Source organism: Conger conger, chromosome 16 (assembly GCF_963514075.1).
Source record: "Conger conger chromosome 16, fConCon1.1, whole genome shotgun sequence".
Taxonomy (NCBI): Eukaryota; Metazoa; Chordata; class Actinopteri; order Anguilliformes; family Congridae; genus Conger; species Conger conger.
In genome coordinates, this window is record NC_083775.1 from 34965404 (window position 1) to 34992195 (window position 26792).

General features: G+C 47.8%; 1 protein-coding gene across 1 annotated transcript in view; it reads right to left on the reverse strand.

Moving 5' to 3' along the window:
* Positions 1 to 26792, reverse strand: part of LOC133115065 (calpain-15-like) — a 57771-nt gene that overhangs the window by 26996 nt on the left and 3983 nt on the right. Inside the window, exons 2-3 of the mRNA XM_061224781.1 lie at positions 6459 to 6464; positions 2662 to 4093 (exon numbers count right to left, since the gene is read on the reverse strand). Of these exons, the coding sequence (XP_061080765.1) occupies positions 2662 to 4093; positions 6459 to 6464 (1438 nt within the window). The remainder of the gene's footprint in view (positions 1 to 2661; positions 4094 to 6458; positions 6465 to 26792) is intronic.

Sequence of the window (26792 nt, forward strand, 5' to 3'; positions counted from 1 at the left end):
TGGATTGTTGTTTTTTTTGCACCATTCTTTGCAAACTCTAGAGACTAGTGAGCATGAAAATCAGAGGAGATCAGCAGTTTCTGAGATACTCAAACCACCCTGTCTGCCACCAACAATCATTCCACGGTCAAAGTCATTTTTTCAACAATCTGATGGTTGATGTGAACATTAACTGAAGCTCCTGACCTGTATCTAGACGATTGTATGCATTGCACTTCTGGCACACAATTGACTGATTAGATAATCACATGAATACGTAGGTGTAATTAAGTAAAAATGTTCTTAATAAAGTGCTCACTGAGTGTATGTGTGGCCTTGAAGAATGAGTGAACCTAGTAAGCACTCAGTGTCCGGATGCTCCAAGAACATTCGATCCCCTGACTGATACAGGAGCGAGACAGACAGGCGGCGCAGGCAGAACACCGATACGTCCAAGGTCAAGGATACCAGACAGGCGGCCTGGCGGTTGAGATCGATACGGCCTCCTGCGCGTGTCGGGGGAGGGGGTGGGGGTGGGGGTGGGGTGGCAGAGAGATCCAATCAGATCGGCCTAAAGGTCAGTTCATAGTTGACCGATGTATGATTGTGGCCATTATCACATTTCATGGCCGGGGCGCAAACCAGAACAACTGACGATTTGAGGTCGCCGCTGTCACCGCTGTGTCCATCGGCGAGACATAAATTGTACTGAATTTTGACCCCATCGCTGGCTCGACTGTCACGACAACCGCATTATAGAACGTTCTCTTCGGTAATTATCTACAGCGAAGCGTCATCGACGAGCTTCCGTGTCCTGACTCCACTTCGGCGATGCGCTCTTAGTTTGTACTTTAGACAGAGACGACGCTCAGAATCAAAGTCGAACGATAGCGAAACGGAGAACGTGCGTAATAAGTAGCAGAACAACGGCTGGTGATGGTGGATTCTTTCTTGGGTGCTTTTCTTTCAGGGTCCCTTCAGGTATCTAGCCAGAACAGCCATAGAATGTTCAGCAATTACCACTGGAGTTGCTCCATTTGTCCTTCCCAATGGGAGCTCTTCTTCAGGTTCTTCCCCCTCTTTGGACCTCTGTATTCCGCGAGCAATGCTGAGCCCCGTCTGTCTCTTAACCCTCTCTAGGGCTCTGAGCACCTTTCCAGTGCTTTATTCAAACGTTTGTGTCATTTTAATCCCCATCCAGTTCCACATGTCCATTCTCCAGAGCCTCTCATGAGCTTTACCAAGAACAGGCTGCTTTAGTGACTGTGTCTTTCAGGCTCATTGATATCAACTGATATCTGATATTCTGAACACCGTCTGTCCCGAGAGCAAACGAGCGCGTAGTTGTGACGTCAAAGTTACGGCCATAAAGTGATGTCATAAAGCCAAGTCCAAACGGCTTGTTTAAATGCAGCTTCTTAATACGGATTGTGGGGATTTATTTTGGGGCTTTGACTTTCACAGTGTTTTTTTATAGCATCCAACTACTCCTTCATAATCCACATAGCAAGGGAAATGTAATTTTCCACAACGTTGGCCAATTAGGGGGATCTGTTCAGACGCATCACTCCTCTCCAGACCGCTCATTGGCCCTGGGGCCACGGCAACAGGTGCAGGCCGGAGGAAAAGCTCAGCTTCACTCTCAGACCGAAGGTTCCTGCGGCCTCTGGGGCTTCTAGGCCCTTCCGCCATTACATCCCCTGCAAGAGGTCACTGCAGGGGGGGGGCTGGCATTGCTGAGAGCTTCCGCAGCTAAAATAAAACCTGAAACAAAGTAGGCTAAATAATGTGACTACAAGGCAATCATAATTTCACTCAAATTCCACCCAACGGCGAATCGTTTAGAGACGGTGGGGGATATATAGTCACAGTGGATTGTCCTCCCTCCAACATTGCTAGGGAGACTCTTTATTGGATCTAATCAGTGAGAGGCTCAGACATATTCAGGGAAAAACGATCATAATCAGGGAGACTGGCTAAATCCGCCGCTCCAGAATCATTCACAGAAATGAGGAACGTTAAAGCTTCAAGAAACACACCAGCTGTTCAGAGAAATGAGTAAACTGACAAGGAAGATGGATATCACCTACTTCAGTCAACCGTACACACACACACATCCACACCCACACACACTCTATCCTCCACACACACACACACACACACACACACACAGACACACACACACACACACACACAAACACAAACACACATGTTCAGTGTTATACAGCAAGCGTTAGGGCACAGGCTGTGCAGTATTAAGTGAATGTTCAGTGTTATACAGTGAGCGTTAGGGCACAGGGTGTGCAGTATTAAGTGAATGTTCAGTGTTATACAGTGAGCGTTAGGGCACAGGGTGTGCAGTATTAAGTGAATGTTCAGTGTTATACAGCGAGCGTTAGGGCACAGGGTGTACAGTATTAAGTGAATGTTCAGTGTTATACAGCGAGCGTTAAGGTACAGGGTGCAGTATTAAGTGAATGTTCAGTGTTATACAGCAAGCGTTAGGGCACAGTGTACAGTATTAATTGAATGTTCAGTGTTATACAGCGAGCGTTAGGGCACAGTGTACAGTATTAAGTGAATGTTCAGTGTTACACAGCGAGCGTTAGGGCACAGGGAGGACAGTATTAAGTGAATGTTCAGTGTTACACAGCGAGCGTTAGGGCACAGGGAGGACAGTACCTCTCGGCAGAAGCTGACGATGTTCTCCCACAGCTCGGTGGCCTCCCCCTCGTCGTTGCGTCTGCGGGCCTCCACGTGCATGCTCTCCCGCCTCTTCAGCGGCTTGGCGCCCTTGCGCTGGGCGAGGTACTGCTGGGGCGTGTGACAGGCGGCGCAGTGCGTGGCCTTCAGCTCGTTCAGCAGCGTGCAGGCCGGGCACGCCCAGCGGCCTCCCCCGGGCTTCTCCGAGGGGAACGGCCAGGCCTGCTGCTTCCGCGCCGGGCCCTTGCCCCCGGGACAGGGGCAGGAGCAGGCCGGCCCCGAGGCCAGGGTCCCGCACTGGGGGCAGCAGGAGGGGAGGTCCTGGAAGCCGTGGAGCTTGGAGCAGCCGCAGGCGCTGCAGTTGGGCGCGCCGGTGGGGTTGCGCAGGGTGCACTTGGAGCAGGCCCAGGTGCTGAAGTCCGGGCTGGAGGGGCTGGCGGGGGTGAAGCGCACGGACTCGCCCGTCAGGTCGATGAGGTCGTCCACCCGGCAGGTGGGGCAGTGGGGCGAGCCGGACAGGTTGGGCTGGGAGCAGGAGGGGCACTTCCAGCAGGGCGCGGCCGAGGGCTCTTCCGGCAGCGTGCTGAGGCGCTTGCTGGGGAGAGGGGGCTCTGGGGGCTGGGGCTGGGGGTGGCGGGGTTTGGGCGGCCGGGGCGGGGCCGTGCCGGGGCCGGGGACGGGGTTGGACGGCCGGGCCGTGGGCGGGACTTCGCGGCGGCTGCGGGGCACGGGGTTGTTCTGCAGGGAGGGGAGAGGGGTGCATTGCGGGGGCTCGGGCGGGTCAGGAGCCGGGGCGGGCGGCGGGTCCTCGGTCAGATCCACGAGGAGCGGGACGGGGGTTTGGGCCGGGACGGGGAAGGCGGTGGTCGGCGTGCGGACCTCGGGCACCACCAGAGCCTCGGGCGGGATTTTGGGCAGCGAGAGCTTGCGGGGCCCTCCGCAGGCGGAGCAGGACAGGGCCGTGGCCGTGTTGTGGAGGGTGCAGCGCGGGCAGGCCCAGCCGGGCCGCTGCTCGGAGGGGCCCGGCTCCCCGCCGCCGTCCGTCTTGCGGGGCTCCTCCGCGGGCTGCTGCCTGCAGGGCTCGGGGGGCGTCGTGGGGGCGGGGGCCAGCGGGGCGGAGGGGCCCGCCGGGGCCGGGGCCGGGGCCGGGAGCGGCCCGTTGGGGGCCGGGCTGAACCCGCAGGCCGTGCAGGCGCCAGAGCTCTGAGGGTTGCTGAGGGTGCAGCGGGGGCAGCTCCAGCCCCGCTCCTCCACGCCGCTCAGGCGCAGGATGTGGTTGAGGTCGGGCTTCTGCCGGGGAGCCTCGCACATGGAGCAGCGCGGGACCCTGGCCCCGTTCAGGAAGGTGCAGCGGCCGCAAGACCACTCCCCGCCCCGCACTGCTGCTGCTGCCATGGAGCCCGAGGAGTGACTGCGGAGAGAGGAGGAGAGAGGGGAGAGAGGAGGAGGAGAGGAGGAGAGAGGAGGAGAGAGGAGGAGAGGAGGAGAGAGAGGAGGAGGAGAGGAGGAGAGAGGAGCAGAGACAGAGAGGAGAGGAGGAGAGAGAGAGGAGGAGAGAGGAGGAGAGAGGAGAGAGGAGAGAGGAGAGAGGAGAGAGGAGAGAGGAGCAGAGACAGAGAGGAGAGGAGGAGAGAGAGAAGAGGAGAGAGGAGGAGAGACAGAGAGGAGAGGAGGAGAGAGGAGAGAGGAGGAGAGAGAGGAGAGAGGAGGAGAGAGAGAGGAGGAGAGAGGAGAGAGGAGGAGAGACAGAGAGAAGAGGAGGAGAGAGGAGAGAGGAGGAGAGAGAGGAGAGAGGAGAGAGGAGGAGAGAGAGGAGGAGAGAGGAGAGAGGAGGAGAGACAGAGAGGAGAGGAGAGGAGGAGAGAGGAGAGAGGGGGAGGAGGAGGAGAGAGGAGGAGAGACAGAGAGGAGAGGAGAGGAGGAGAGAGGAGAGAGGGGGAGGAGGAGGAGAGAGGAGGAGAGACAGAGAGGAGAGGAGAGGAGGAGAGAGGAGAGAGGGGGAGGAGGAGGAGAGAGGAGGAGAGATGAGGAGAGAGGAGGAGAGAGGAGGAGAGAAGAAGAGAGAGCGAGAGAGAAGGGAGGGAGAGAGTGCGTTAGATTCCTCACACATTCACTTCACTGCTGCTAACTGACAATACAGTCAGGACCGGGCCCTGGCAGTTACATTCTGCCACATTACATTTGGCCGACGCTCTTATCCGGCGACACACAGACTAAGCAGGAGACAATCCTGGAGCAATGCAGGGTTAAGGGATCATATTGTGGCTACACCGGGGATCGAACCACTGACCTTGCGCGTCCCAGTCACGAACCACGCTACTGGTAATTCTAGCTAATTTCAATTTTAAGGAACACAACGTGGTTTCCTGGTTGTACCAGATTCGTGTCGTTTTGACATTTTAAGCTTGTAAGAACCATACTTAAAGCTGTTGATGTATGAAAATTGGCAGAAATATGCAGAGAGAGGATGAGAGAGCACGGGAGAAGGGAGGAAGAGGGTGCATTAGGTCGTCTCTCACATTCACAGTACTGCAGTCTACGGATAATACTGACAGAACTGGGCCCTGGCAGTTCATTTTTAAAATACTAGAAAACTAATCCTCCGAAAGCATCCGGCGCCAATTTGGCCATCAATTTGTCGTAAGCAGTCTCAGGAAAAATGATGTCGGGGTACCCTTAATTGAATGTGAAGAAAATTAATTTGTTGGTACACATCTCCCAATAAACAGACAGAATGAATCGTTGATCATCCCACGCCATCGTACAGGATTTCCCTATGGTGAAACAAGATTAAGACTCCACACAGCCAGCTGCATGTGCCTGGCCAAGACATCCAGAAAACACTGAAAACTGTTCTCATATTTATTTGATTGCAGATCGTAGATCCAGCTTATTCTAGCAAATACCATTTTTATATTTACCGTTATCCATCTCCGTCAGATTACCTGCCTAAAATAGACCAGATTTATCGTGTCGCCACCGATACACAGTGTTATCTTGTTACTGTATACCACGCAAAAATTGGACGTTAATGTGACCATGGAATTTTGAGCGCACAAACGCGGTCTGTAACAGTTCTTAACTGCAGCTGACTGGGCGCATTTCAAGCCAATCAAGTCAGCCATAGGGAAGAGGGATGAAAACAGGAATAATTATCATTTAAAAAAATTACACACAATCGAATAGCATGCCTGGACGTAGCCTACACAGCTTTAACTACAGATGGCTGGACACCGATGTCAATGTAAATGTAAATCCTTCATTTGGCCATTTGGCTATTGTCTGACTTACAATGTTGACATTTAAATGAAACCATTTTAAGATGGCCCAAAATAAAATTTGATAATGCTATTACATTTTCGTCAGTCGGCTAGTTTTTTTTTTTTTCCATAAATAACATACGACCCCTACCGGTCATAAGCAGTATCGGCTACACGGTTACTGTTTACAAAAACTGATGATTTGTTCCCATCCCTAATCGAGACCATGAAAGCAAATACATGAACCTGTAGCCACGAACGCACCTGATGTGGTTGTTTATAACTGGTGAACGGTGACAAGCTGGCTAGCCTCCAAACAATGCACAACTCCGGTGTGACTTTCACATTGACGTCTTGCGTTTTAAAGCTTAAAAACTATATTTTTACTCTGTATTTGGCATTAAGACATGCAGATTATGAAAGCCAAGATATTACTCTACAAAATGAAGACGAAAGCCAAAAAAAAATTAACATTTTTATGTCAACATCAATTTGTGTGACATTGGCCACCGTGACTCATGGCTGATTATGACAGAACGGGTCACCTGTTCATTACACTAACTCATTTTTCAATTTCATCGTCAGAAGTGTCAGTTAAAACATTATAATCCTAAAGTCTTGAATAAGTGTCCAACAAAAGGGCTAAATTCCGGATTTACCTTCAATAAAGATGACTTGTTGCAATTAAAAGAAGTCCAAACCCAAGAAGTTGGCTCAATTAGCACTGCTATTATGAAATCCATCCCCGGCACCATATTACACAACAAGGTAATTTATTTTAGAGCTCATTTCTTTTTTCTACGCATTTACTCATTAAGGCCAATCAATTATAATAGTTAACTATTAACTATTACTTCTATTACCGCTTGGGACCCAGTCCCAGAGTGTTAGTATTACAACTAATCACTCTCTAACACTCTCTAACACTCTCAGCACTTGAGACCCAGTCCCAGAGTGTTAGTATTACTACTAATCACTCTCTAACACTCTCTAACACTCTCAGCACTTGAGACCCAGTCCCAGAGTGTTAGTATTACTACTAATCACTCTCTAACACTCTCAGCGCTTGGGACCCAGTCCCCAGAGTGTTAGTGAGAGCATACCGGCCCCAAGTCAAATGAGGTACCTTTTAGTGATTTACTATGGCCTCATCTGAGTGTTTTTTAGGATCGTATATTGGTTACCCCACACATAAACGTCTCAGAACTGGACGGGATACCGTCATCTTTACCCGTGGGCGATTGCTTACAATCCCTTCGTGGGGTGGGTTTTTTGGTTCAAGGGACTCTAACCCCTGGCAGTGTACACTGTACACTGTATGAGACTGTTAGGGAAACATTTCACACAGATGAGCATCGTCTGATGAAACATCCCAGTAAAAACAACGATAGCAATACTTGAGTTTAACTTTCGTATTTATTTGCAAAGAAATAACAGAAAGTGAGAAAGCTTACTGGCTTCCTGATTCGGTAAGACTCTTATACACACTTTTCCAGAAGGGGGGGTTTACCAAAACAAAAAGACATGAAGCTGGCCACTAACATTTATCAGTATTTTGTCTTCTGAATACCCCTTGTTGATCTTGCTGTAAGACCAGAATGTGCTAGCTGAGAAGCAGAGACATTAAGGTCAAAGGCGGTCTGTCTGCCGGGAGAGAGACAGAGAAAGACTCCTAGTAAGCACTTAATTGAGAAAGTGGTCTCATAGTAATAAGGACTAACACTAAAAGGTTATTTGTAATCATGTGATTGTCAATTAAGAAAATGACCCTTACACCAGGCATCGATCACAAGATAAATCAGAATACTATCTTACCTTAAAGAGATTGTATCAGAGCAGCAACAGAACAGACCCTTATGTAAGAACCCCCCAAATACACCAAAAGGCGGAAGTATCCGAGAGGTGAAGGAAACCTGTGTAGTCTGACCAATGCTACCGAAACAGGGTTAATTTAATTTTGTTCTTGTTTATCTGACTCCAAAATATAAGTTAAACTGCTCCTCAGTTCCGGTGTATAGGTGAGTGACTATGGGGTGCAGGTATCCTAGGTTGTCTATGTCTGTTATGACTCTAAACTGCTAAGCGTGCAGTGGTGCAAGTCAAGAGTAATATGTAATATGAATGGCTATACGCAAATGGTGCGCAGGAGGTCGTATTAGCTAGCTAGTCCCTCCGAACCATTCCACGTTCCCCTCTATATACCCGGGGTTTACAGGAAAACAACAAATCAGCAAATAAAGAGCCACAAGACAGCGGTCACAACAATGTTATCTCTGTAGGTCTAACAAACCTGGTTAACCTTTGTAGCACAGCTGGATGCTGACTCACAGGTAACTTGCATTACCTGTGGTTTATTCCTTCAAGATCTTTATTCAGCAACCAGTGTACCACACCACCAATGACACCAAACTATTTCCCACAACACGAGCTATATAAAGACACTAAACACTGTATGTGGAAAACCCATGATCTATACCGTACTATTTCACCTCAACAGCTCTGGGGGCACTCCACTGAGGTGGGAGAATTACACAGAGGCAGCGCAATGACGGGGGCAATAGTCCTGTATTGACAAGCACTATCTTTTCATCAAACCTTGCTGACCCCGTGTCAACATGGTCAACACAGTCCGTTTCCTTTTGGGGGTCTGCAGAGAGGCACACTTATGTAAAATGCCCTACACATACAAAATACAGGCTCAGGGACCAGTCTCAGTCTAGTTCAGTCTAGTTCTTGAAAAAGGTAAACACAAGGCCAAAATTACCAAAAGAACAAACGGTACGTACAACAGTTGAGAAGGAGACAGAGGAGCAACGTAGGAGAAATCCTACATTGTGACAAATTCAAGAATATTAGAACACAAAACAAATTGCAATGAAAGGGGAGAAAATGATGACGGTGATGGTTTGCCACAGCCTGAGGCCAAGTGTGTAGCAGACTGAAATAATGAAATGGTTACTTAGGGGGCCAAGCAAGACTGATGCATAGGTTCCCTTGTGTAATTTTACAGAAAAGTTCAGTTTTATTATGTCTGCCATTCTGCCAACACAGGAATAACTGCATAGCAGGTCTGTAGAGGGTGTTAACAGTAAATTAGGAGCACAACAAGACCTCCTGGCCATACTACGTTTGTGTTGTATGTTATGTTATGTTTTAAGCATGGAAGAACCATACTTTGGGAGACATATGCATTTCCTATATACAGTACAATGGGCACCATATTTGATTTTCATCTGAACTATGTTTTGTATAAGCTACATACCTTATACAAATGACCAGACTATTATTGCAATTACAATTTCACCTAAATACTCCTAGTATACTGAGGAGGGAATCCACAAAATGACCATGATGCATTTGCACCCGTTAAATAGAAAAATAATATGTACGATACAGAAGGCACCTAACTACGACCATTGAAACAACGACACAGTCCTGGGTCCCTCTTATTTATCATGTCTTATCTACATAAATGTCAACACCAAAAATGCCAAATATTTATGAATAGAAGACGGACAGTCTGAATATTACAGTTAACCATCGCTCAAACAAATATTTTATGAAGGCTACCAATTGTCAAAACATCATGTTTAAATAAAATGCAACATAATACAGTAATGCTAAATACCTATTTGTGATACAGATCCTTGACTGAATTACAGGTCCAATCAGCAAAGATTATAAATGCACAATGAACTAATATCACAATAAGCAATGGTTGTTTAAGGCGACTTGAAGCTTGCAGGCAAATTGACACAATCTATTCACGTCATGCGATACGTAAACCTGCCGGTGACCACGGCAGCTGTCACAGCAACAAGCGGAAGACGGCATTAATGTATTAAGCACGCAAGAGAGCAGAAGAGAGAGAGAGAGAGACATTATTTGCCATTACAGGCTGAGTCATACAATGCCAGACCTGCTTGACGACAAACACAACATTGGCCTTCTGCGAACTGTGAGCCATTTAATTGTAGGGAGACAAATATTTTGACAACTCCAATGACCATATCACTTTAATAAAACATTCTTCATTAAACCGAGTAGCTCCAGGGAAAGTCTGAAGAGGTCCATTTGCTCATTCAACCGAACTGTTCATTAGCTCCTATTATTCCTGCACTGTTATCCGTGTTGCAAATGAACCACTTGTGAAATGAAGGGCAGGTTTCCCAGTAATATTATTGAATCAGCACTTGCTCAACTTACATAGACCAATAGATGTGTGTGAACCGGCCTTTTAACTTCATTTACATTTGGGGTGAAACAAAATGGGGAGCTTGCGCCCAGACAACTGGGATAAGGGGCAGTCACAAATATAAACTAATGCAGAGCAGAAGCTTGCACAAAGAAATATCTTATGAAGGCTCAACCAATGGGCAAAACATCATGCTTCATAAATACAATATGACATATTACTGTACTTGTTTACTGTGCTCACTCTCTGGGATATTGCCCTGATGTACCAATATCAGGGCAATGAATCAGACGCTTTTACTGGACATTTTTTCTTATCGGATCTGCTCCTGATTTTTTGGTAAAACAATATGGCCATAGTGAGGCATATTTCTGCTGGTTGTGACTCTGACTACAACAAAATAGGTTTAGAAATAAGGCTGGCAATGAAACCAGCCCATTGTGGGTCAGCCAATGGAACTAACCCATTGTGGGTCAGCCAATGAAACTAGCCCATTGTGGGTCAGCCAATGAAACTAGCCCATTGTGGTTCAACCAATTAACCCAGCCCATTGTGGGTGAGCCTAAGAAATCAGCCCATTGTAGGTCATCCAAAGAAACTAGCCCATTGTTTGATCAGCCAATGAAAATAGCCCATTGTTTGATCATCCAATAAAAATAACCCATTATGGTTCAGCCAATTAAAGTAGCCCGGTAGTTTAGATGCCACTTGCTCATAGGCTTCAGGGACAGGCCACGGTTCTGGCACGCTAGCTCACCTCACTGTCCTTGGGCTGCCGATCTGATCCAAAAATCAGCACAGTACAACCTGCTCAGTACAGCTGCCTGTAGGTGTCCGAGAGCAGCCACTAAGAACGAAAGCCGTTTCTGCGCATAACTGCAAACATACATGGAGAGGGGCAGGAGCGAGAACCGGGGACACACAGCGCACAGTAAGTGATGGTTTGAGAAAAAGATAAAGATAGAGGAGGAGAGAGAGAAAGCGAGACAGAAAGAGGGAGGAGAGAGAGAGAGCAAGAAAGAATAAAGAAGGTGAGGTAAAGAAAGAGAGGAAAAGAAGGGGGAGGAGAAAGCAAGAGAGATAGATATTAGTGAAACAGGAGAGGATGATATTCCACCAAAGGGCATTTGGGACATCAGAATCCATCCGCAGCATCCCAGAGAGAATAGCAGGAGAACCAGCTCTGCAGAAACTCGGGGGCTGTAGGGGTCTGGGTGGAAGCATCTGCAGGGGTTAAGATGGCCCCACAGATGTGACCCACAGACATCACCAGTAGTTTACTGCACTGTACTGAACTGCAGCCACCTTCAGCAGCTCCTGCTTGTTTCAGGGGCTAGTTGCCTGAAGTTCACTTCAACTTAAGAAACGCATGTTCAATTGGATTCAGATTGGGTGAATGACTTGACCAGACAAGAATTTTCCAGATTTTGGCTTTAAAAAAAACTCCTTTGATGCTTTGGCATTATGAGCATTGCCTCACCGCAGGATGAAGCACCATCCAATTAGTTTGAAGGCATTCGGGTGAACCTGAGCAGATAAGATGCTTTTATCCACTTCAGAACTCATTCTGCCACTGCCATCAGCAGTTTGCATCATTAATGAAGACAAGGTACCCAGCACCTGTGGCAGCCATACATGCCCAAACTATAATAGGTAGCTGCGCCAGGATTTGAATTTTTGGATGGGCAAAAGTCATTTTGGCAGGGCCTTTTAATCTAAAAAAATTAGGCCAGCTGTAGGCATCAACACTGTTGACAGGGGCGATCAATCATCTGACAAGGGCAGGAAGGCCGGGAATTTTGATCCCAGCTCATTCAAGAATCAGTATTCGCCATCGCAACGTCACCGCGGCCTCGCAGTCCTGCCCCCGCCTTCCGCGACAAACACCCAGCCTTGCTGATCAGGATATCCTGGTCTTTACTATAGAAAATGATGCTTTCTCCTCATCAGGCTATTGGGGGGGCTTATTTCACCAGATCAATTAACCCTCTCAGTCCCAAGCCCAGTATGAAGTGGCTCCACCCAAATTAAAGGGGGTTTTGGCTTGGGTTGAGAAAGTTGAGAAAATTTTGTAGGGTTTTAACAGGGGCTCAGTACAATAGTATAGCAGTAACTTTGATTGGTGTTGAAAAGGTATGAGGTCACTGTTGGGTTTTTATGGTAGTTACACTTCTTGGGAGAGAGAGGGTTAAGGCGGGGATCTCATTTACAACGGAGGCCTGGACACGGTCGCTCGGGCGACCGGGCGAAACAGCGGAATCCGCCGCGCTGGGTTTGGCAGAGCGGGGTTGGCCAGTTGGCACTCACTGGGGAAGGCCTGGTGCCAGGGGCGCGTGTTACCCGCATTAAGCATTTTAGGAACACGGCGAGTTTTCGTTTACTGCCATTAGTAATGCGGAGCCTGACGGGCCCGTCGCCAGGAGTCCCCTGCCAAGAGGACATGTGACCCGGGCGGTTACGTCTCCTCGGGACGGGCCTGGCTCCAAACGGTCGCTAGGCGCCAAGAGACGGCACCCCAGATCAGCCCCACGGGCTTTTGGAGAGAGGAACAACCAGGAAGAAAAACAAGAGGCTACTTTACTATGCAGTTATTCAGCAGACACTTTTACCCAAAGAGACTTACAGCTAGACAAAGCAGGGACCAGTCCCCCCTGGAGCAATGTGGAGCTAATGGTCTAGCTCAAGGGCCCAACAGCTGCGTCTAAATGGTAAATGGTTGCCATTAATATAGCGCCTTTATCCAAAGCGCTGTACAATTAATGCTTCTTATTCACCCATTCATACACACACTCACACACCAACAGCGATTGGCTGCCATGCAAGGTGCCGACCAGCTCGTTAGGAGCATTTAGGGGTTAGGTGTCTTGCTCAGGGACACTTCGACACAGCCCGGGCGGGGGATCGAACCGGCAACCCTCCGACTGCCAGACGACTGCTCTTACTGCCTGAGCCATGTCGCCTCCGTGTCTAGCCACTAGGCTACAGGCTATAGGCTACACAAAGAGTCAACGGGACTAGATGTATGTGCAAAACTGAGAGATGCCACACTACTGTCCATCCTGCCCAGCGACTCCCGTTTCCTTTTTACAGTGGACTTTCTCTGCAAAGAAACGCAGTGGAAGAGTGACAGAGCCAGAATGGAGGCCCGCAGTCTGAAGCTGTGATCAGGGGGCCACAGAGCCGGAATGGAGGGCCATGTCTGAAGCTGTAATCAGGGGGCCACAGAGCCAGAATGGAGGGCCATGTCTGAAGCTGTGATCAGGGGGCCACAGAGCCAGAATGGAGGCCCGCAGTCTGAAGCTGTAATCAGGGGGCCACAGAGCCAGAATGGAGGGCCATGTCTGAAGCTGTAATCGGGGCCACAGAGCCGGAATGGAGGGCCATGTCTGAAGCTGTAATCAGGGGGCCACAGAGCCGGAATGGAGGCCTGCAGTCTGAAGCTGTGATCAGGGGGCCACAGAGCCAGAATGGAGGGCCATGTCTGAAGCTGTAATCGGGGCCACAGAGCCGGAATGGAGGGCCATGTCTGAAGCTGTAATCAGGGGGCCACAGAGCCAGAATGGAGGGCCATGTCTGAAGCTGTAATCAGGGGGCCACAGAGCCGGAATGGAGGCCCGCAGTCTGAAGCTGTAATCAGGGGGCCACAGAGCCGGAATGGAGGGCCATGTCTGAAGCTGTAATCAGGGGGCCACAGAGCCGGAATGGAGGGCCATGTCTGAAGCTGTAATCAGGGGGCCACAGAGCCGGAATGGAGGGCCATGTCTGAAGCTGTAATCAGGGGGCCACAGAGCCGGAATGGAGGGCCATGTCTGAAGCTGTAATCAGGGGGCCACAGAGCCGGAATGGAGGGCCATGTCTGAAGCTGTAATCAGGAGGCCAGGCTGGTAAGTTGGAGACAGAGCTGAGCAGAAATTGATGAAACAAGCGGTTCATGCTCAAAAACCTACTCCACAGTGATGTGAAAGACTGCTTTCAAATTATATGACGCGTTTCTGTTAAACAGTAATTGCAGTCATTGTTTCAGCCTACAGTTAAAAAAAAAAAAATGCTTTCTGGGGTGGGCAGAGTAGATGTGTCAATCTCATTTGCATAAGGTATCCTCTAACCAATTAGGGCCCGGCATATTACATTACATTAATGGCATTTGGCACACGCTCTTAACCAGACCGACTTACAACAAAGCGCAAAATGCATACCCATAACCAGGGATAAGTGCGCTGAAAGACCCTAGAGTACAATTTCAACTGCTACCTGCACAACAAAGGGCCTACTTGAACATCACACTTTTTTGACTGGATATCCGATTGACATCTATATGATGGAGAGGTACCATGAGAATGGTATGCTTTCATTGAGTGGACAGCAGAGAGCAGTTTTCAGACTTCATAGGGCAGTAGAACATGCTTTCTACCAGTTTTTTAAGCCAAAATTATACCATTTCATGAATGCTGAAATAATGGCATGGATTAAAATGTTTCACTATAAAGTAGACAGACACACACATTTACAGCTACAAGAAAATATGATCTAGAGTGTAATTACCCTTTAAATGTGGTGTAAACAGTTAAGTTTAAGGGGGCAGTTACTTTTTTATGCCACCGCATAGATTTCAACCTTATTCTTTACGTGGCGTCTTTGTGATTCGCAAGTGGCTTTCCTCGCCTCAAAGGCGCTCGATAAATAACGTTTATTATCGTTGTAAAGACCTCTCATCTATAAATACGACAAAACCAATATTGATCGAAGCACGGGTGACTGAATGAATAAACGTGGCATGATTGATTAACTCTCAAGGTCAGTCCCGACTTCGACAGAGGCGAGGAGCTCACGTGCTAATGTCCTGAGAGCATCTTAGCCATCGGCTTGGCACTAATAAAGTGCAAACAGAGGACTGTAATTGGGATCGGTGCATGAGGGCCGCAAAGCAAACGCAGTGAAGGGGTTTGACGGATCAAATCTCATCTAATTCACACAAACCACCGTCCTGCTCATAGGTCACATTCACACAGCATTACATCAGCGCAGAGAGCGCTCACGTGAGCTGGCAGACAAACAGACACACACACACACGCTCAGACATACATGCTCTCTCACACGCTCACACACACACACACACACGCTCACACACACATGCTCTCTCACACGCTCAGACACACATGCGCACACACGCTCAGACACACACACACACACACACACACACACACACAGACACACACACACACACGCGCACACACGCTCAGACACACATGCGCACACACACACACACACACACACACACACACACACACACACGCGCGCGCGCGCGTGCGCGTGCGCACACACGCTCAGACACACATGCTCTCTCACGCTCACACACACACACACACACACACACACACACACTCACACACACACACGCTCACACACGCTCACACACACTCAGACACACTCAGACACACATGCTCTCTCACACGCTCACACACACACACACACACACACACACAGAACAAAGACACATGCTCTCACACACACACACACACAGAACACAGACACATACTCTCTCACACACTCACACACACACACACACAGAACACAGACACATACTCCCTCACACACACACACACAGAACACAGACACATACTCTCTCACACACACACACACACACACACACACTCACACACGCTCACACAGAGAAGACATACTCTCTCACACACACACACACACACACACACACACAGACACATACACGCTCACACACGCTCACACACGCTCACACACGCTCACACACGCTCACACACGCTCACACACACACGCTACCTATACCACACATACATTTGGCCTTAATTTAAAAAAACAGCAGTTCTGAGTAGGGTTGCAAAATTGGGCTGTGTACCAATATCCAGAGATTCTGGAGCACTGAGACGACTTTGATTCGTTTTTTTTATTAGTTTCATTTTTTGAATGCCCAACCATATTTCTTAACCCCCACTGCTGCACATTCTACTACGGGGTCAGCAGAGAGGAGACAAGCATGTATTCTCCTCTGAATCATGTGAGGCCTGCCAGAAGAACCAGACACTCCTTTAAAAAACACAGCAATACATACAGGAAGTAGGCCTTTCACAGACATGAGGCAGAGGAAGACCGTTCATTGCTAATTACCTCACTACGTCAGTTAACAATGAACGGTCTTCCTCTGCCTCATGTCTGTGAAAGGCCTACTTCCTGTATGTATTGCTGTGTTTTTTAAAGGAGTGTCTGGTTCTTCTGGCAGGCCTCACATGATTCAGAGGAGAATACATGCTTGTCTCCTACATACATGCTTGTCACTCAAAGACTTTCACACCCCAAATTTACGTCAGGAACCTCTCGTTTTCGGGTAAGCACATGTAACGCCGCAGTCACTCAAGAACATCGACAGAGCTCAGCATGCACGGCACTGAGTGTGCTGTGGGTAGGGGTGTGTGCGCGCGCGTAAATGCTTGCTGTGGATGCATGAGGCAGGATTCGTTTTTTCTGTTCGCAACAAACGTTAGCTAACAGTTTGAAAAGGTGGACAGAAGATGCGGAGAGAAGGTTTGACAATTATTTCATAATACACTTTAATCAATGTAATATTTTTTCTTACCTTAAAAAATTAATCACAGATAAGCAACGGATCAGCTAGCTGTTAGATCTAAGCGGCATCCATTTGTATTCAAAATGTGCTGGTGGCGAACTAAAGGGAATGTTCATTTAAAATCGTTCAACAGCAACTGTTTGCTGCAAACATAGTTTGGTGCGAATGTTCACCTCGGCGACATGGCTCAGGCAGTAAGAGCAGTTGTCTGGCAGTCGGAGGGTTGCCGGTTCGATCCCCCGCCCGGGCTGTGTCAAAGTGTACCTGAGCAAGACACCTAACCCCTAAATGCTCCTGACGAGCTGTGTGTGTGTGTGTGTGTGTGTGTGTGTGTGTGTGTGTGTGTGTGTGTGTGTGTGTGTGTAGCATCAATTGTACAGCGCTTTGGAGAAAGACGCTATATAAACACCAACCATTTACCTCAGGACACATTACAGGGTCATAGGGCAAGTTCCAGGATTTGTCACAGAGTTGGTTAGTTAGAGGGCTAGTCTCAAACCGGCAATAGATGCCTGCGCTCTTTCCATTTGTCTGTACACTTGAGGTCAGGAAAGAAAAATTTAAATAAAGGACGAGTTCTCTTTTACTGGTCACGCCATGGGCACAATCAAGGACGGACCCTTCAATCCCAGCAGGGCGAGCCCGAGAACAGATCTTTTCAAGCGCATCAGTGCCGGCACTTAGACACGTCACAGACAGGACAGTTGTAAGGTCCTGTCTGGCCTGTCTGGCCTGTCTTTCATCAAACAGAGCCTGCTACCCTTTAATTTCCGATTAGCTCCCATGCACACTCCGGGAGCGGCCTGCTCGCCCTTTCCGCCTCTCCTGTGTTCTTTCATCCTCTCAAACGTTGGGTAAATCCGACACACATACCCAGAGACCATGCCGGTAAGAGCTGCAGACGTGCTCCACTATGATGGACCGATAGGAGCTCGACAAAGAACCCGCGCAATAACAGCACCGCTTTAGAACTGTGGTGTGTGTGCGTGCGTGTGTGTGTGTGTGTGTGTGTGTGTGTGTGTATGTATGTGTGTGTGTGTGTGTGTGCGTGCGTGTCTGTGTGTGTGTGTGTCTGTGTGTATGTGTGTGGTTGTGTCTGTGCTTGTATGAGTGTGTGAGGCTGGGCACGTGTGGTGCGTGTGCGTCTGTGTGTGTGTGTGCGCGTTTGTGTGCATGTGTGTGTGTGTGTGTCTGTGTGTGGTTGTGTCTGTGCGTGTGCATGAGTGTGTGAGGCTGTGCACGTGTGGTGTGTGTGTGTCTGTGTGTGTGCGCGTTTGTGCGTGTGTGTGTGTGTGTGTGTGTGTGTATGTGTGTGGTTGTGTCTGTGCGTGTGTATGAGTGTGTGAGGCTGTGCACGTGTGGTGTGTGTGTGTCTGTGTGTGCGTTTGTGTGCGTGAGTGTGTGTTTGTTTGTTTGTGTGTGTGTGGTGTAGCTCTATGAGGAGGGAGGCAATCAAGCCAGTACGGTACCATTTACTCCTACTGTGACCCAATTCCCAACACACCTGCTTATTACCATGACAACTCAGCTGATGGAGGGAAAACGAGACAGCAAAACAGACGGCAAGAAGGATGGAGGAACACGGAGCAAAAGGCTCATTAGCCGAAAGGAGAGCACAGCGACACGGGACCAGTCAAGGGTACCCTGTCCCCAGAGTCTGAGTGAGCCCAGCCTGGGGGGAGGAGCTTAGAGTGAGCCCAGCCTGGGGGGAGGAGCTTAGAGTGAGCCCAGCCTGAGGGGAGGAGCTTAGAGTGAGCCCAGCCTGAGGGGAGGAGCTTAGAGTGAGCCCAGCCTGGGGGGAGGAGCTTAGAGTGAGCCCAGCCTGAGGGGAGGAGCTTAGGACATCCACATGCACAGATTCCTCAATTACTACAGAACAAAAAAGAACTATATATCCCAGAAACTCCCTCGTTTCATGGATCTGCTAATTTCACGGGTTCACTCCATTAAAGAGTTCAGTCAATCTGACATATCTAATGAGCGGCAGGGTTTCACAGGGAGGCAGGTACAGAAGTAAACCTTTCACTGGGGACTCGTCCTCCGACAACAGAAATGTCCCTCCGACAAATCGATCATGTGGCCCACGACAAATAATGCCAAATAATGACACGTAACAAATCGATCCCACCGAGAACTTCTCTCGCTATCCCTATGGCAACAACTGCTCTATCTCCCTCCCTTCGTCCAGTCAGTCATCCGTTCTGCCTGAGCACCCGTTCCTAACCCGCCGTTCCTAACCGACCCGTTCCTCACCGACCCGTTCCTAATCCGCCGTTCCTAACCGACCCGTTCCTCACCGACCCGTTCCTCACCGACCTCACACAGAGTTGAGCAGAGCCTACACACACAGAGTTGAGCAGAGCCTATACACACACACAGAGTTGAGCAGAGCCTACACACATACAGAGTTGAGCAGAGCCTACACACACAGAGTTGAGCAGAGCCTACACACAGAGTTGAGCAGAGCCTACACACACAGAGTTGAGCAGAGCCTACACACAGAGTTGAGCAGAGCCTACACACACAGAGTTGAGCAGAGCCTACACACAGAGTTGAGCAGAGCCTACACACAGAGTTGAGCAGAGCCTACACACAGAGTTGAGCAGAGCCTACACACGCATGCAGGACTGATGCAGGCCGCTGTACCGGCACTGCCATCAACTCAAAACGATGTCATCAGTCAACTCAAAATCTCATTAAAAAATGCTTACTTTTTCAGTTTTTCGCGTTTTAAAAACCTGAGGCTTCTGTTTACAAGCATGTTCAATCTGGTCTCATCTGACCACAGCACCTGCGTTCAATCAGAGTAATTTAAATGACCAAGCTTTAATTATTTGGTCGGATACAGCATCTGCATATTTGGCGTCGAAACAGAGATGCATAAAAGGAGAAGCACCTCATACCCATGGTGAAATGTAGTGGTGGGTCAGTGCTGTTGTAATATCAGAGGTCCAGCAGCACTGGTTAAGATTAATGTTATAATGGATTCCACCAAGTATCACGGATTTACCACAAGGCTGAGACTTGGCTGTAGGGGGACTTTCTAGTAGGACAATGACCCATAGCATACCTCAACATCCACACAGAAATGGTTCTGTGACAACAAAATCTATGCTCTGAAATGGCCTTCCCAGGCTCCATACCTCAAGTCCTCATACCTCATACCTCATACCTCATACCTCATACCTCAACTGAAGAGGGCAGCTGATAAGCGGCAAACCCAAGAGTGTGAAGGATCTTGTAAGGATCTGCATAGAGAAATGGCCCTTGTCAAGCATTACAGGAAAAGACTCCATGCTGTTACCTTTGCCAGAGGTGAACAGGTTTTTTGCGCATTGCCAGTCAGGGGTGCCAATAATTCTGGAGCCCATAGTGTTAACATAGACATAAGAGCACTTCCTACATACTCCTGGTGAAAAGGCAAAACGGACAACAATGATAATTCCGGAGAATTGCCAAGCAAACGCTGGACATACTCTTGATGTTTCTCAGAGCATGTTTTTTAGGACTCTACCATAATTCATGTTGTCTCTGGATTTCCAAAAACCATAGAAGGTGAAGACGCCCGCCCCCTTAAGCTTGTTGTTGCTTAACATTGTCATCATAAAATAGTTTATAGATATATAACCTTGAGTTTTAACACTTTCAAGCAATAGCCTATATTCTGTAACCAGATTGATTGACAATACCACTGTACAACACAGAACAAGAATGAAGGCAAATAAACCCACTTGTGTCTTAAAGGGTTAAACTTACAATTGTATTAATTATACTGATGTCTAATACACAAGTCTTCTTGGTGACATCACATTTTTGTATTCCTAGAAGTTACCCTGACGTACTCCACTTCTATATGTCACTGTGGAAAAGAACATCTGTGCATCTAAGCGATGTAACGTAATGCTCTGTAGGGGTTAGGGGCGTAGGCAATACTGTAGGCGCTGGTGTGGGAATGTAGACAAAACTTGTTTTCCGCACTGAACACATTCGTTTGGCTCCTACGAGAAACGCACGAGCCAGTTCTGACTGCGCACCAATGGAATGCTGAGGATGACATCAGTCCGCCTTCCTCAGCAAATCAGCAGATGTGCTCCAATACCAATTAGGCTTTCCCATTTCCACCAGCCTACTGCGCGTTATCATTACATGACATTACATTATTGGCATGTGGCAGACGCCCTTATCCAGAGCGACGTACAGTTGATTGGACTAAGCAGGAGACAATCCTCCCCTGGAGCAATGCAGGGTTAAGGGCCTTGCTCAAGGGCCCAATGGCTGTGCAGATCTTATTGTGGCCACACCGGGATTAGACCCACAGACCTTGCGTGTCCCAGTCATTTACCTTCACCACTACGCTACTGGCAGCCCCTTTATCAGAGCAGTGCTGCCCATTTCCACCAGCCTACTGCGCATTATCAGAGCAGTGCTGCTTCAAGGAGACAGGGAACAGAGAGAGAGAGAGAGGGAGAGGGAGAGGGAGAGCAAAAGAGAGAGGGAGGGAGAGGGAGAGAGGGAGAGAGAGGGAGAGAGAGGGAGGGAGAGGGAGGGAGGGAGAGGGAGAGGGAGGGAGAGGGAGAGGGAGAGGGAAAGGAAGAGAGTGAGAGCTAAAGAGTAAGATCATTAGCGTGTCCCAGGGAATCCCTGATTCCAGTGCGGGTGCGCTGCCAGACTGTGGAATTCCCCAAAGGAACACCGCGCCGGATCCTTAAACAAACAGCCAGTGAAAAAGTGCACTTCCATTCCCAAGAAAACTGGGAAAACCACAAACCGGAAACGGCTAAATGTGACGCACCATACTGTCGAAGCGTCTACTTTCACACAGTATCAGGCGGTAAGAGCGGTAGTCGGAAGGTTGCCGGAGGGATTCCCCCACCCTGGGTGTGTCGACGTGTCCCTGAGCAAGACACCTAACCCCCCATTACTCCGAACCAACTCCCATCTACTCAAATCCCATCCTATGCCACAAAGTGGTCTTCGTAGCTGTGGATATAATATAAAATATAATATAATAAAAAATAATAATAATAAAAAAATAATATATATATATATATATAAAGATTAATTCCCCCGTCCATTATTTACAGGCACCATTTTAAGCCTCAAGTCTGGTCAGTAATGAATGCATGATCCAGTACTTCACTGTAATGTGCGATTTTAGGCCAGAGCGCTGGAGGCTAAGTAGTGCCGTTTCTGATGGTAAAGATGGGAATTATCTGAGGAACACCATGAGACAGACGATAGATCGATCCACACTGAACGACATTACAGTGAGTCACATGACCTGTCCCTGGCCCTCAGCAGGGAGGGGGTACAATAGGTAATAACAGGTCCGCGACCTGTATATTTTGAAACCTTAATTTAAGGACTATAAACACAGGAAGAGGGCGAGTCAACATGTCATTGATACTATACTCTAATACTATCTATAGTCAATTCATGTATTTATTTATTGTAAAGTATTACAATTCCAGCCATATCTACCTGTATATAGCCAATATGCAGGGGTGTTCAAAGACACGCAACAACATAACCTTGTATTTTCGGACTTATATATGCAATCAAAATGACCATAAGATGAAATATGCTTATGGTTTTACACAACAGGATGAATTACAGTTGGCATAAAAAAGATAATTTGGAAAAAAAAAAATCATTTGCATACACCCAGAGTGTGCTGGGTGTATGCAAATGATTTTTTTTTTTTCCTCAACAAAGAAAATATTATCTTGCATTATTAGTTGATTATTATGATGAAGAAATATGAATGTATGAAACATATTTTTAATTCTAAATAAAGCGGAATCATCTCTTAGGCTACTGAATAAAAATGGATACCTCTTGGGCTAATAAACACAAATGTAGAGGGCGGCCTGTAGCGTAGTGATTAAGGTAAATGACTGGGACACGCAAGGTCAGTGGTTCGATCCCCAGTGTAGCCACAATAAGACCCGCACAGCCATTGGGCCCCTGAGCAAGGACCTTAACCCTGCATGTCTGTCTCCTGTATGTCTGCCAAATGCCATTCCTGTAATATAGTTCACAATGCATTAATTAGCTTTAGACTACAGTGCAGACAAATGCATTAAACTACAAGAAAATAGAACAACAATTTGCTGGTCAAATCAAGCTCATCCTTAGGCCAAACTACAGTTCATCTTTCAATTTCCAACTCCCAAATTTACATGAAGCTCAGACACAGAGCATAACCTGATCTACCTGTCTGATCTACTTGCGGCAGTTCAGGGGAAGTCACACTGATACACTCTTAAAGGTACAATAAGTAAGATTGTAAGACCATTGTAAATCCCTTCCTATCATTGAAAAGGGCTCAAAGACTCACCCTCTGTTCAACGTCAGCGGGGGAGGGATGAACAGTGTTGTGTTTGCTGCTGAAATTCCTCTCTTGGCCGTTAGAAGTCAGAAATGACCTATTATACCTTCAAGGTACACTCTAAACTTCTGACGGAACAAAAACGGCCTATTTAAAACAGGAAAAAAACAAAAACATTTGGGCTACGATAATGAACCGCCAACACATGAAGAGTATAGAATGCCGTTTCATCTGCAATGGCACTTCCTGGAAGGGAAGTGGGCAGCTGCTGAACCATTTCCCAACTGGCAGCTTCTTGGAAGGAAGAAATAAGAAAAAATGAGTAAAATTGTTATTGTCTAGGCTCGAGCCTATGTATTTCCAGCTGTGTGGAATATCTCGCCAGGCTATGTACATTGGGAGTTTCCAGACCAGGCTTGGCATATTGCCAGAGACCATCTAGCTGTTAGGTAAACTAAGCGATAGGTACAGTCTTGTGGTAGGAAAAGGCAGGCATTGCAGGAATTGCTGAATGGCCTGTTCTCGCCATGTTATGTTATTTTGATGTTTATTGCGAGCCAGCATGCCCAGAAGTAATTTAATTTCTCAGAATACAGGCTAATCATTTTTACCAGCCAAAAAAATGAGCAATTAGCACCTAACATGAACTCTGCCATGAGGTTCATTGGTACAGAAGTGCCTTAACAGAACCGGGTTCCAGTTAGAATACCTGCCAGATTTGATCAGTGCCTTTGAGTCTGTGTCTTCTTTCAAATCTCACAGAAAAAAGAAAAAAAAACACATTTACTTATTTATTCAGTGTATATTGTCTTTATTCTGTTTTATGTCTTTATTTTATCTTTAGTTTTATTGCGTGAAGCACTTTGTGGGCCTCTGTCATCAACCACAAAACTGGCTTACTTAAACCAGAGTTATTAATATGCCTTGGAGATACGGCTCTAATTCTTCTCCAAATTGAACGGCGCGTTCACGTGGGCGCAAAATCCGAGACAATCGGTGACTAATACAGTGGCGAGTCAACGCAAACGTAACTCTCATTTTCTGGGGGTGAATTCCTAATTGTGTCCCGATAGGCAGCGGACCAAAAGCCTGAAGTGTAAACGGTAAAATGGTGAATGGTTGGCATTCATATAGTGCCTTTATCCAAAGCGCTGTACAATTGATGCTTCTCATTCAGCCATTCATACACACACACTCGCACACCGACGGCGATCGGCCGCCGTGCGAGGCGCCAACCGGCTCGTCAGGAGCAATTTGGGGGTAGGGTGCCTTGCTTCGACACACTTCGACACACCCAGGGCGGGATCGAACCTCCGACTGCCAGACGACTGCTCTTGCGGCCTGAGGCCAATGTCGTCCTCACAAGTGTAGTGAAAGGAGCCGTTGTCACTGAAACAGTGTAAGTGCGTGGGCTGACTCACAGAAAGCCTAAGAGCACCGTCAGTCTGCTGTTCCCAACCACTTCTGACTCACAAATGTCAGACTGCGGAGGAGGCACGCATGGGACGCGGTGACTGTACAACGCACTGTGGCATCCAGCGTTTCTCAGACGACCAGCGGACGAGCGCACCATTGCACGCTCCGCGCCCGAGACGCCAGTGATGCAGTCATGCGATTTCTCTCGATTAATCACAGAACGCTGATTCCGTCCACAGCAAAACTATAACCGTAACAATAACTAAGGGTAACCATTGAGCGCCCACATTAATCACAGAACGCTGATTCCGTCCACAGCAAAACTATAACCGTAACAATAACTATAAGGGTAACGATGTGAGCGTCCACGCTGCCGGACGATAACGTTTTCGTGAATGTCGTCTACCATTTTGAACGTGACGCATTGCAAATTCTGAGCGGATTTCGATTGGCTGTTTCAACATCCAAGCAGCTGGAAAAATAAAATAAAATCACAAAGTGATCCCAGCCATATCCTCTGTCACTGTCGTTATCGTTTCAGTGGTGGGGTGGACTCACATCCACTTGAGTTAGAACGATTTTAAAATGACATATTTATAGTCATTGTTACAGTTATTGTTCTTGGTGGGGACAGGCCTCAACAGTCTCTGGTGACACTGCTGAACATACTCTCCCGCTATCAGCTGTTTGGGTGTGTGTGTTTATAAGGAAATCCATCACTCAGCCTCCAGTTGAGTTGCTATGGAATGAGGAAAAGCTATAACTGGTGAAGTGAACATCAGCATGGAGGCGAGCTTGGGGGTTTAGGACGAGGCACAGTTGGCGTTAGCCCAGAAGAAACGTAGCGAACCGAGGCGAAAACGGCGCATCGACAGTGACCGTTTCCGCAAAGACACGTCGACGCTAGCAGAGACAGGTCGGGGGTCAGCCTGCGCTTCAGAAGCCACGCCGATGCTGTACTCAGGTAAGAGCTGCTCGGAGGGATCTGCGGGGTTCAGCCTGGGTGAGCTCCTCAGAAACAGGCAGGCGATGGATCAGACACACATCACACGCGCCGCGTCAGAGCTCCGGGCGCTGCCGGATTACAGCTGCATTCCAGAGGCGTCTGTCACCAGTGCCGTTCGCTTTCACTTTCACAGCGGTCTGGCGCTTTTCTATTCTTCCACGAGCGGCAAACAGAAGACAGGCAAAAGCGCTTGCCTGCAGGTTTACATGATTACATGTGTGTGTAAGTGCGTGTGTAACTGTGTGTGCAACTGTGTGTGCGTGCGTGCAAGCCAGCGTCTGACAGGTTCAGAGCCTGAGGCTTGTTGCTATGGGGATGCTCCCAGCGGAACAGGCTTTCTGCAACAATCCTGGAGTTCCATTTCTGACTAAAAGATTCTTGGAATGTTGACGGCATCTTTTGAATTCTTCTTCTGCTTTAAGTTACTTAGTAACTCCCCACTGGGGCCCCCGCTCACACCCTTATTTGGGTGGCAGGGGGTGTGGCGGTTTGTTTGTTATCAAGGCAAACCAAGTTTGGTGCGGAGCAGCCAGGCTTGAATTCATCTGGAACAGGTACAAATCGCCTGCTCCTCTTTTATTTAAAAAAATGCAGTGAGGTCCTGGCAGATGGTCCTCAAATTAGAAATGATCACACGCAACTATCAATTTCTTCATCCCTCTAGCCTTATTTTAATATTTTATTTTCATTTATTGTTTTTGCAACAAGGGTCATCTGGCACTTTTGGTTTGTGTTTCCAAACTGACTAATGCTTGAATTATTTCAGCTGTGTAATGCTGCGAAATATTTCCATCTATGTGTTGCCTGAACTCCTCCTTCCATTTCCCTGCCAGGAGAGACCAGCGGACCTCCCTTCCTAACTGCACAACCCAGCCTGACCAAACGCAACCTGACCCAACCCAACCCAACCTGAACCAACCAGAACACACTGACCATCATCATCACAACACCCCCCAAAAAAAAAAAAAAAAAAAAAAAAAAACTAACAGAAGAATTCTAATAAACTCTTTACTGCATAAAATAGTTCAAGTCTATATTTACTTAATTTTGTTTTAGCTCTCGCCACTTATCAGCCATACACTGTGTACTTGAAGGGAATACAAATAAAAGCCCATATAAAGGTGGGTGGCATAAGGAACACAGGAAGTAAAGTATGAATAAATAATCACTCCCATCATACATTAACCCACATATGGCTGCCATTCCAACTGTGACTCAGCAATAAATAAAACCAGCTTCCCCCACTGGCCTACACTGTGCCTTAAGAGGACACACAAGCCCAGTAAAGACATGTGAAATGTCAC